The 13099-nt window shown below is 38.8% G+C and overlaps 1 protein-coding gene across 1 annotated transcript; it reads right to left on the minus strand.

Annotated features, from left to right (window-relative positions):
* Nucleotides 1-479: 479 nt before the first annotated feature.
* Nucleotides 480-12570, minus strand: LOC150037613 (uncharacterized). Its single transcript, XM_090310632.1, has 2 exons — nucleotides 821-12570; nucleotides 480-716 (listed from the first exon to the last, which is right to left on the minus strand). Exons 1-2 carry the CDS (start codon nucleotides 1452-1454, stop codon nucleotides 709-711), a joined length of 642 nt encoding a protein of 213 aa, XP_090166758.1. The 5' UTR covers nucleotides 1455-12570; the 3' UTR covers nucleotides 480-708.
* Nucleotides 12571-13099: the final 529 nt, after the last annotated feature.

Consider the following 13099-nt stretch of genomic DNA (forward strand, 5'->3'; position numbering starts at 1 on the left):
TTGAACTCTTTGAACTTTTCAAAGGATTCAGACTTCTGTTGCATAAGATAAACATACCCGTACCTGGAGTAATCATCAGTGAAACTGATAAAATACTCATAGCCACCTCAAGCTCGCACATTCATAAGACCACAAAGGTCAGAATGTACTAACTCAAGAGGCTTCTTAGCTCTATAACCTTTTACAGGAAAAGGTCGTTTAGTCATCTTACCCTAAAGGCAAGATTTGCACACTGGTAAAGAATTTTCTTCTAACTCACTTAGAAGTCCATTATTCACCAATCTCTCAATCCTATTAAAATTGATGTGCTCTAAACGAAGATGCCAAAGTTGGGCATTTTCTTTTGGAGAAATTTTTTGATGTTTTAATTGAGTTACGAAAATTCTAAACAATTCAGTATTATGGAGGGAATTAATGGCTAACGGCCTTAACATATATAAATTCGAGTAGAGATTTGTTATGCAAATAAAATCACCATCTTTATGAATAAACGCTTTATCCACATTAAAAGAGATAGTATATTTACATTGCAATAAACACTTTACAGAAATGAGGTTCCTCTTTAGTTCGGGAACAATATATACATCATTTAAAGCAAGAAACCTATTATGTAAAGCTAACTAGAGTCCTCCCACTACCACAGCTGAGATGACGTGGCCGGTGCCTACTCGCATCGTCATCTCACCAGCCTCTAGCTGTCGCCAAGATCTAATCCCCTGAAAAGAAGAACAAACATGGTTAGTGGCGCCTGAATCAATTATCCAGACAGAATCATCATTCTCCACTAAACAAGTTTTAAGTACAAGTAAATCACATTTACCTTTATCGGCCTTAGCCTTATCCTTGACTACTTTCTTCTCTTTTAGATACCGAGGACAGTTTCTCTTCCAGTGTCCATCTTGGTTGCAATGGAAGCACTTTCCCTTAGCAACCTGTGGATGCCTGCTTGGGGCAACAAGCGGTGGGTTAGCAGGTGCCTTCCCTTTTCCTTTACCACCTTTCTTCTTCTTCTCCTTTGCAAAGTTAGAAGTAGAAGGTGCAGACTTCGTTCCTGAGGTCGAACCTTTATGGAACGTTCTGGAAAATGAAGCAACATTTGCCTCACCCTTCTGCCTCTCCTTACTTTTTAGTAAAGATTGGTATGTCTCCAACTCGTTGAGGAGAGTTGTAAGGTTATATTTCACTTTGTTAAGAATCACATTGCTAACAAAGTGCAGGAAGCTCTCCGGCAAAGAATTCAAGATGATGGTAACCTGGCTGCTCTCATCGATGGTAGACCTATTCAAGTCCGTCACATTAAAGTGGACCATCATGTTAAGCACATGTTCACGAATAGAGGTGCCTTCTTCCATTTTGGAGTTGAATATGTATTTAAGGGCCTCATGCATAAGCTGTTCAAACGGTTGTCCAAACATCCCCCGCAGGGACTCCATAATCTCACGTACTGAGACCATAAGCTCATGTTTCTTGGCCAAGACTTCAGAAAGACTTGCCAAGATATAGGCTTGGGCCTTCTCATTCACTCTTGTCCATCATTCGTATGCCTCTCGAACATTTCGAGTGGCATTAGAAGCTGGAATAGGAGGACAAGCCTCCGTGAGAGCAAACATGAGATCCTCGATGATCAGGATCATCGTGATCATGTGTTTCCATGTTGTGAAATTATCGCCGCTAAGTTTTTCGATGCTTAGTAATGCCAATGTGGCTATTGCCATTTTGAAAAAGTTGCTGAAAATATGAAAAAAAAACTTTATTAGTTTTTGCTAAACCATTTTTAAACCAATTAGTTTTGCAAAACAGTTCAAGTACCCTAAGTTATAGACTTCTATTTTACAATGATGCCCTAGTGAGGCAGGACAAACGTCACCAGTGGGGTGATCAATTGCTCCTTCGTTGGGATGAGACATTCTCAACCATTAGGAAAAGCCAACTCTTGGAACTGAACCTAATAACAACAATTTTTCGATCAAGAATCGTTAAACTTTAACTATTCCGTGTAAGTGTAACCCCTCGCTTTCGGTGCCAGAGTCCCGCCCTAATGTGCCCATCGTAGGGAAGAAGCTGATTAGGACAAGAGACTAAGTTATCTTATCCTCTTACAGAAGATCAAATAAAGAAATGCGCAAAACTGCCATCCTTTAGGGGGACACTCAGGGTGCTTCGAGGTGATGCGCAGTAACTTTATTCAACCTAACGAGGGATATTGAGGGATATGCTGTCTCACTTCCCGCTCCCACTTACTATGAACACTCTCTCTATCCACCTTGATATTGACCTACCCAAACACCATCCGTTAGGGGGACACGCCAAAGGTGCCGCGAGGCCGAGGGTAAATCTCACGGTGTGGACTATTTAGGAGAAACGTGAAAGGTTTAAGTGAAGCATCTCATGCCCCAAGTACCTTCCACTGAATGTTCTACCTAGGGATTCATTAATCTAGACAATCCGACTACTGATTTTAGTCTAAGTTGTCTTTTTAAACTCTGTTCATAAACAACGTTTGTTTATGAAATATGAATAAGTTCCTATGAAATATGAACAAGTTCAAGTAGTCACATTTAAACACTTTAATGGACTGTCCTTAATTTGCATGCATGCATCAAATCTATCTAATTCACCTTTCCATGTAAGTTCCCAGGTAGGAGTGTTACGTTTCCGTCATCTTAAATACCCCAGCCTAGAAAGAACCCACCTTAGACAAAAGGTCCCTTATAGATAGATTTGCTACACTTTAATATTTTATTAGCCAATTTAATCCTGTTAAACTGATTAAAAGATTAAAGCCTTAGGGTTGCTAATCGTATTATAACCATGATCTTAGGTCTATATGCTGCAAGTTATAAACACTTTACAACCATGAATTAAACCTAAGTGAGCATGCATGTCTTTCTTATTTTTTTAATTCTAATTTCTCTTTAACTTTTAAAAAAGAAACAACTAAAAACATTGCGCACAACGAGGTGTTTATAACATTTATAAAGTAACCTATGTATCATGCTTCATGCAATTTCCAGTCATTACTATATATAACTTTTATATAACGCGTAAAAACCAAGCAAACATGTCATTAACATTTATAATATAAAGATGATGCATGTCAATGCTTTTTATGCATGCATAAATATAACTTTTATATTATATGATGCATGAGAATGCTCTTACATAATTAAATCATGCTTCTCTAAATCATAACAATTACAATAAAGAGATGATGCATGATTATTGCATAATCTAAGGTGGGATTTACTATATGTGCATACCATATGACATATAAGAAACATACCTCACATGTAATAAATAAAGGATTAATGGACTGGGATGAGCTTTTACAAAAACCGGAATGAAATAATCCTATCTATTACATTTTTCATTGAGCAAACTGGTTCACAGGCGAACTGTGTCTTGAACCTCCAGAAGGACTCCATCGTGTAGTAAACGCAGTAGGTAGACGATCGTTCAGCGCGAACTAGACAATATAAGCATAATTAAACGATCACGTAGACGACGACCAGGCTGCGAAGCTTGATCATTTATGCGATCGCTTAGCACGATGACAGTTAAACGATTTACCATGCATTACTAAGCGATCATTTAGTCAGTTACTAAGCGATGAAACTTGTTGACCTAAACGATCGTCTCGCGCGCGCGCGTTAAGCGATACGTGAGCATCTCATCGTCTACACGACTCGATACTCTGCGATCGCGTACCCGATCATCAATACGATACGATCAACTCTTGATCTCATACCCCATCGTTTAACCGATGCGTTCAACAGCGATCACGTACTCCATAATCTTTATGATGCCATCAACAACGATCGCGTACCATATCTTCTGCATGACGCGATCAACCCTAGTTCGCCTCCTTCCTCGAAGAACTGCAACGCTTGCACAGATCTGCTTCTCCGAATGACTCAAAGCTTCAAACAAACTTTGAATACAGACTCGATAATGATTATTAATGCTAAAAAACGAAGGGGCCTTTACAAACAACCGCAAATGTAAAAGGATTTAAATCAAACCGAGTCTACCATCCATGAAAACATCCATCAATCCTGCACATCCACAGCAAATTTAACCATTAAATAGTGTAGAAATGCACCCACCATGAACGTAAATGTCATTTCATTGCAACATATGAAATTGGAGTATCAGAACTTGACTCTGATACCAATTGAAAGATCTCTTACCGAAGAGTTCCGTGAGCGCGTTCGGATCGCTAAAATTTCACAGTGACCGAAATGCAACAATATACATTCAAACATACATTCAAACAAACAGTAATTATCGGCATGCTATGAACAAGATATAACAAGGGAGAGAGTGTCATACCAATTGAAGACAGTTTTCAAACTTCGGAACTCAATGCAGCGAAAACCTCCACCCAATCGTCAATGTAGCAGCACGCACAATCGCAAACTCACGACCGCAACGAAGACAACACCACTAAAAAAGAGCCCCGGGTGTTCTCAGCGTGAGAACCCAAAGTGTGGTCTTTGGTGAATTTTATAGAGGAAGGAGGAAAACTAGATCGTGTAGGCGATAAGCAAGCGGGAGGGAAAAAGGCGCTATCATATAACACGATGCTTACTGTTTAGGAGAAGCTACACGATTGTGTAGGTTTTACTAAACGATCATTTAGGAAATGGTATACGATCGTTTAGCAAACTCGGCACACACTACGATCGTTTAGGGAAGCTATTCGATCGTGTAGAAACTAGTGTGCGATCGTTTAGGCGCGAGGTAGACGATCGTTTAGACGGTGGGTGACTATCATATAGGCTCTCAAAATACTTAAGCGATCGTTTATGATTTACCAACGCGCTCTCTTTTTTTCTTTTGGACGGACAATTGAATGAATGATTCTAAATAAAACAATTTCATTTTTATTTCATCGGTTACAATAATTGACACTACCCCACTAATCCATGTCCGAATGTGAAAAATTGGCATAAATATCATATAAATAACCAATTAATTAATAATAAATATAATCATATTATATTTTTATCCTATAGTTTGATATCGCATATCTACTATAGTATCTTCTCCTTTACTTGATATAAATCATATTTATATCTAATTTCCTCCGAAATAATGTATCTCATACATTTAACCAATTATATCATATATAATTAACCAGTCCAATTATATCATATATAATCGAACTTCCTCTTGTCAATTTGAACATTTCAAATTAACCCAAACACTGGTTCTCAACTTTATCCAAGCTACCCAGGGGACCTAATGGACCTGTGGCTCGAAGCTTCAATGGTCTGTGAATAGCTGATTAAACTCTTTAGCCACGAGATCCACCATCCGTTAACTGTCAGGCATTCTACAAAGACCAACAGTTGAACTCTTCTTACCACATATATATTTCTGTGTCCATCAGATATAACCAATCATAAGTACGATAACCCTTCACAGATGCTCATAAGTACAGTTGGGCCAAATTACTGTTTTGCTCCTATAGTTACATTTCACTCCTTAAGTACCTCTGATTTCTCTAATGAACAATATAACATAGTCCAACTATGTGTGAACACCTCTCGGGCCAAGAGAAGATGTGTGACGCCACATTGTTCAAGCCCCAGAATCAGTCCTTAAGGGAGCTATCTATCTACTTACCCTGCCTCGGGGAAGAAGTGAATTCCATCTTGTGTAGCTGAGTTCCTAGCTCCTAAATCAAGCGAATCCCCAAAATGGCAGGTTTGAATCGGCGACCTGACCACTCGCACCCATACAAATCAAAGGAACGCCTTCAATGGCAAGAGTTCCCAACTCACTTAGGATTGAGGTCATATTACCTATGGTTATCCTAGTGAAGTGAAGTCTCTGTCATGAACGGTGTTATATAACGAGGCGTTAACACTTCATGGTTAGGTCTTATATAAACTGTTTGTATAGGACGCCCCTGCTCGCATGTACCCAACACGAATGATCAGGATCAGACCATCTGTGACAAGTCACAACACTTGTGACCATTCCACAAAGGGGGCTGCATCCATAGCGTTACCAGGATAAGGTTTCCTTCCTATTGATGATGAGCAGAAATGCACATCATCTTAGGCCTTTTATTTAGAATTATGAGGGTTGTTAAGTAGAATATGCGGCGAATATGTTAGGAATTCATAAGAAAATGAGTTTGCTTCGTTCAGCATTAGGAAGTTCGGCTAACCCACTATTATGCGTTATTATGCGTTCAATTGTCTATCTCTGTAGCTAACGCAAGAAGCGGACACATACGCGAAGCCGGGCTATCGCAAAGATGACCGCATGTAGAGAATTTCTCCATCGCAAAGGCGAACGTATACATTCAATGCATGGGTGTTGCGGTAATCAACCACATGCGTCCATCGCATGGGAGTTGCGATCGTCAAGCAATTGCGGTCATCGTGTAGAAGTTGCGACATCAAGAGAATGCGGTCATTGCAAGATTGCGGCTACACGATGATAACCATAATAGCGGGATGAACGAAAGGTTGGTAGAATGGAAACATGATAACTTGTAGAAATACAAGTTATTTTTGCTCTTAAGTTGGAACAACTAAGGTTTTTAATGATAAATTCTCCTCATTTTTAGAAGAAACGCATGGATTTATTCAAACATTAGCAAACTCATACAAAAGAAGTTTTATTACTAAATATCGCGGCACTAACGCATTGTATTGCAGGATTTCAATGCAAGGATTAACGCTAACGCATTAGACAAGTGCCGTAGGAAAAGCTCTAACGCAAGGACCATGCATCAGAGGGAGTTCAACGCAGAGAAGATTCATTGCTCTAGGCTGATTGTATCACATCACCACTTGCAAGTATAGGCACCTGCAGCAGGCGGCGTCTGAAAAGCTTCCAAGCAGCAGGCAGCGTCTGAAAAGCTTCCAAGAGTCAGACGGCTAACCAGGACATGGACTTTAATGCTGCCCATTCACCAAGTGGATGTGATCAACGCCTATAAATAGATGAAGTCCCTCCAGATTTAAGAAGTTCGAAAATTATCAAGATCCTTACTCTCTGTAAATTGTAGCCATAAGTCTTAGTTCTGTAGAAGCTGTGCCGTGGTGTTGAGACGATCAAAAGGGTTGAGAACCACCACCACCACCACCGGTTAGGGAGCGGAGGAAGCCACTCTTGAGAAAGGCACTCCGTCCACTTCCTATGTAGATGATTGTACACAACGAAATTGAGCCAAAGAAATACAAGAGATTGTATTCTTTGGCTTGACTCAGTTTCCTTCTTATTTAACGCTTTCATTCCATTTGATTAAATATTGTTTTTGTAAAGACTCATTGTTTCTTTATAAAAGTCATATTTGATCCATCATACTTACTATTGTTTATTCCTTGTTTATGTTGAATGCATTTATACTTTATGCACAATTTCATTCTAACGGTCAAGCCAACTTGACAACTTGGTAAAAACATCTTTAACTTAGATTGTTCAAAGGAATAACTAAGCTTCATTAAGTAGGACGTCTCGTACAGCTAGAAATAGACTTGCTGGTGTTTCTTACATTCTGTGTTAGACGCATGCACCCTAGAGAAAGGCTTTGTATGTCATTCACATTGAGAAGTGTTGAATAAGGTCTAACGCTTAAACAAAAGATAAGCAAATCATTCCATCTCATCCACATCACATCTTAGTTGTGTACACTCATCTTAGATCGACGCGTCCACTTATCTTAAACTCCATTTTCGCATGATCCATCATCCACCACTCAACTCTTTTGTATCTTCTTGTATAGGCACAACAATTTAGTGTAAATAATACATTTCTCACATTCATTTAGGAAAACACCTATAGTAGATACAACGCAAGGTCTGCGTTTGGTTAACTGAATCCAAGAGTTCGACCCTGGACTTACCAGGAACCTAGATCAGATTTATATTTGGGTTTGGTTTAGGAAAACTTGAACGTCATTATAAGGAGTTTTATGCGTTCTGTGCATATATCTAACGCCTCAACGCATTACAGTTACTTAAACGTATCAAAGCATAAATGCATCGTTTGTACTTAGAACTTATCTTTCCAATTTATTTTATACAGTACACTCCTAGAACAAATCACGATAGCAACGAACAAAACATTAACGCATATCTCGGGAGAATCAAAAGATGATGTTGACATTTCATCTACTACGTCGTTAGCAGCAGAGATTCAAAAAAGAACCAACGCACCGCGAATGTCAGAATCAGAGCAGGTTCATTAATGCTGTCGGCAATTAAGCTCTATAAATAGAAGTCGATGAGCAGAATTTCAAATCATCCAAGTTTAAACCTTCGGGTGGATCCTTGTGATCCAGACCAAAGCGTTAGAAGAAAGCTTGAGAGTTCTTTATCTCCTTCATCCATTTCGAGTGACGATCGGAGCCTTGAGTTAGATCTTGAGAGAGTCAGTTCCACTGCCCTTCTATGGCACCACTGGCAGCCTTGACACACATATGCTGGAAGCAAGACATTGCTTCTAGCTGGTCCTTTCATTTTCTCTTCTTTCCTTATATTGTATTGTATTACATTATGCCTTAAGAAATTAATATTTTGTGAACAATACATTTCTATAATTTCCTTCGACTCCATCTCCATCTTCATTACTTAGCATCTTTAACCTTCATTGCCTCACTTAGTGACATTGCTAGAGTATCACATACTTAATCATGCGACATAGGAATATGAAGCATGTAGCAAACCATCGGGAGGTGTGCGTTGCGTCAGTGTTGTGAGAAAACCTTATTTGCTTAGTGTGAAGCTGTAGCAACGCTTGTCTATAGGCGGATGCAATGTTTGTCTATGAGTAAAGTCAACAACAACTAACTGCCCGGGAGGGTAAGTGGTTGGTCGCATCAAACAATGTAAGCAAGTATTCACTAGAGATAGGAATAATCTTACGTTAGCCAAGTTTATGCGATTAGCTAATCTTATGAACGCATCATTCATCATTTAGGCATACTTGGAAGAGTAGTCTAAAAACCAAATCTAAGTTTTGGGAGAGTGGATTAGATTGCATAAGTAAGAATGGGGAACTTAGGAATAATCTCCGTTTGCTATTACACAGCGTATGCACCCTACGTATAGGATATTGCATGCATCCAGAAGTAGGATACGGTGGTATGCGGTCATCTTATTTGTGTGTGGAAGCACATGAGCAGGAATAGAGACCTAGAAATAAGGCCTCTCGACGTCGCATATACATCGCATGCGTCCTAGAAATAGGCTCAAGTGTGTGTAGCATGATCGCATAGCTTTGCGTTGGCTGAGGTTGCCCTTGCGCTCAAGCTTAGGGTTGCGATGAAGACATCCTCACATTTTATCTGTTTTTCCATGCATTTTACTACGCGTCAACAGTTTCCATGTCTCTACCTCTCATTCATACTTCCAATGCTTTGTCTGTTAGTTAGAAGTAGGAGTAGTTTGTAGCTTATACCCCCCCCCCCCCCATCATTTTTTTATTCATCCGCCGCAAACACATCACCGCATATATTCAGCTACAAGTCCCTGAGTTCGACCTTGGATCACCCGAGAAACTTGCGTTCGCGTTATACTTGGCGTGAGTGCAAGAAAACTTGTGACAAGAACGCATAGTCATCGCATATAAGAGTAACGTATTACTATACAATATAAGAAAAGAATAGAAAATGAAAGGACCAGCTGGAAGCAATGTCTTGCTTTCAGCAGATGTGTGTCAAGGCTATTGGTGGTGCCATGGATGGGCGGTGGAGCTGACTCTCTCGAGCTCTAACTTCGGCGAAGGCTCCAGTCGTCACTTAGAATGGATAAAGGAGATGAAGAACTCTCAAGCTTTCCTCTCACGCATTCGTCTGGATCACAAGGATCCTCCCAAAGGCTGGAGCTTGGATTATTTGAAATTCTGCTCATAAGCTTCTATTCATAGAGCTTGATCGTCGACAGCATTAATGAACCTGCTCTGATTCTAACTTCGCGGCGCATTGGTCCTTTTCTAAATCTCTACTACTAACGGCGTGGTAGGTGAAATGTCAATATCATCTTTTGATTCTTCCGAGATATGCGTTAATGTTTCCATTCCATAAACCTTGCATTCATCCCGCTATTATGCTTATCATCATGTAGCCGCAATCTTGCAATGACCGCATTCACTTGATTACTGCAACTTCTACACGATGACCACAATCGCTTGATGATCGCAACTCTTATGCGATGGACGCATGCGGTTGATTATCGCAACACCCATGCGTTGAACATATGCATTCGCCTTTGCGATGGAGAAATTCTCCGCATGCGGTCGTCTTTGCAATAGCCCGACTTCCGCGTATGCGTCCGCTTCTGCATTAGCTACAAAGATAGACAATTGAACGCATAATAACGCATAATAGTGGGTTAGCCGAGATTCCTAATGTTGAATGATGCAAACTCATTTTCTCATGATTCCTAACATATTCACCGCATAATCTACTTAACAACCCTCATAATTTTAAATAAAAGGCCTAAGATGACGTGCATTTCTGCCCGTCATCATCTATATCCATATACTATAGACCATTTTGGTTATGACTCAATACATTATCCACTTGTATGTCACCACATACATGCTTGAGTCACAAATAGATAACCAGGGATTTTATGTTTATTAGTTTGTGGTAAAGCAAATAAAACAAGCAACTGAGCAAAAAGACAAGATGTGAAGTAAATATCATATATTAACAACACAAGCGTTCGTACAAACTATTTACAAACTACAGGACACGAGACTTTAGGGCATAAACCCCAACACCTTAGTCCTATCATGAGGCTTGTACTAACCCTCTCTGGTAGCAAGCAATGGATGAAGAACTTCAGGCTTTAGAAAAGACTCATACTTAGGAGTACGTTGATCTACCGCCTAGCAGGAAATCTATCGACTATAAGTGGATCTATAAAATCAAGACCTGTTTTAATGGATCTATCGAATGCTACAAGACTCGTTTGGTGGCCAAAGGGTATTCACAGGAATATGGTTTTAATTATAAGGAAACCTTCACTCCAGTTGCACAAATGACATCTGTTCGGAGTCTATTGGCCATAGCAGCTGCCAAGCGGTGGCCCCTTCTTCAAATGGATGTTAAGAATGCTTTCCTCAATGACAATTTGTCTGAAGAAGTCTATATGTAGCCACCATCTGGCATCTCCCCTCCACCAAAGAAGGTCTGTCTTCTTCGTCGTGCATTATATGGGCTCAAACAAGCTCCCCGTGCTTGGTTTTCAACCTTCGATTCTACCTTTACCCAACTTGGGTTTACTTTCAGCGTTCATGACTTTGCCATGTTTACTTAGAAAAGTTCCCTTGGAATTGTTCTCTTCCTGTTATATGTGGATGATATGATTATTATTGGTGATGATACTCAGGCTATTTCGAATCTCCAATGCTATCTAGGAGAACATTTTGAGATGAAAGATCTGGGACCGCTCAGCTATTTTCTTGATCTTTAGGTTTCATCATGCTCTAATGGATACTATCTATCTCAAGCAAAGTATGCATCAGATCTTTTAGCTCGTTCGGGTATCACTAATTCTACCACAACATCAACACTGTTGAACTTTAATGCTCGTCTGACCTCTTTTGATGGTGTTCCCCTCTAGGATCCAACACTGTATAGACAACTGGTTGGCAGCTTTATCTATTTAACAGTAACTCGTCCAAACATAACTTATGTTGTTCATGTTGTCAGTCAGTTCATGTCCACTCCCCGCATTATCCATTTCACAGTTATTCTTCGTATTTTGCATTATGTTAAAGGTACACTGGGGCATGGACTTCAATTCTCCTACCAATCCTCTTTGGTCCTTTATGGGTATTTTGACGCTGATTGGGAAGGTGACCCTACGGATAGATGATCCACCACATGTTACTATTTTTATTTGGGTGATTCTCTCATCTCCTGGCAAAGTAAGAAACAAAGGGTTGTTTCTCGATCCAACACTGAATCAGAGTATTGTCACTTGTTGATGCAACTTCAAAGACTTATGGTTGTGTTGGCTCTTGGCTGACATGGGGGCTCCCCAAAATTCTGCCACTATTCTTCATTATGACAACCATAGTGCCATTTAGATAGCATATAATGACGTTTTTCATGAATGGACCAAGCACATTGAGACTGACTACCACTTTGTCTGCTATCATCTCTAGAGCTCTACTTTGCGCCTTCAATCCGTGCCTACAACCGAGCAACCAGTTGACATCTTCACTAAAGCCCTCTCCTCTGGTCGCTTTCATCAGCTACTATGCAAACTCAAGTTGTTCTCGAGCTTATCACCTTAAGTTTGAGGGGGATGTTAAATTGTAAAGATATTCTTCTATTAGGTTGAGATTTGTTAGGATGGTTATTAGTTGAGATTTGAGAAGATTTGTTAGTTATTTTTGGTACTTATATACTTATTTATACCTTATACTTTACACTGTTAATGCATAGAAGATACATACAAATTCACAAAAATGATTTAGAATATGAAACATATTCTTGGGCACATTAAACAATACATAAAGTATAATAAAAGGTGGCTCAATTAATGATTACACATAATCCAATGACAAAAAATGAAAATTTTAAAAACAAGAAAGAGTTATACACAAAAGAATTATGAAAGAAAATTAAAAAAGGGGGTAAATTTGTCCAAAAAAAGTACAAAAAGCCTTCATTGGAAAAATACAAAAGAAAAAACATTTTTGAAAAATATGATCCAAAGATGATTATTTATGTAGAAATCTCGAGAAAATATCAAATTCGACCCTAAACTTGTTAGATTATAGGGAAAAAAATACTTTTTTTTTTTTTTTTTTTTTTTGTAAATTTAAAAGTGTTACTCTTTAGTCATTTAAATTCTAAGTTTAATTTCAATTTAGCCCTCAATTTCAAAATGTAACCATTTTTAAATTTAAGTTGTAATTTAATTCTAAGTTTTAAGATTTGTACTTTTTACTTTAATTTTTCATTAAATATCACTTGTTAATGTATATTCATTCATTTAAAAGAAATATAATTAATTAAATTTCACTATTTTCTTCATCATTATTAAAATTAATTTTAAAATTTCACTTTATAATTATTTTACCATATTCTTTGGAATATTTGATCTTTGGAATAAAC

This window comes from Benincasa hispida, chromosome 2 (genome assembly GCF_027475165.1).
Source record: "Benincasa hispida cultivar pf3 chromosome 2, pf3_genome.v1.1, whole genome shotgun sequence".
Taxonomy (NCBI): Eukaryota; Viridiplantae; Streptophyta; class Magnoliopsida; order Cucurbitales; family Cucurbitaceae; genus Benincasa; species Benincasa hispida.

Coding starts and splice junctions, on each gene's coding strand:
- LOC150037613 (XM_090310632.1), bottom strand. CDS start 1,454: ATGGTCTCAGTACGTGAGATTATGGAGTCCCTGCGGGGGATGTTTGGA.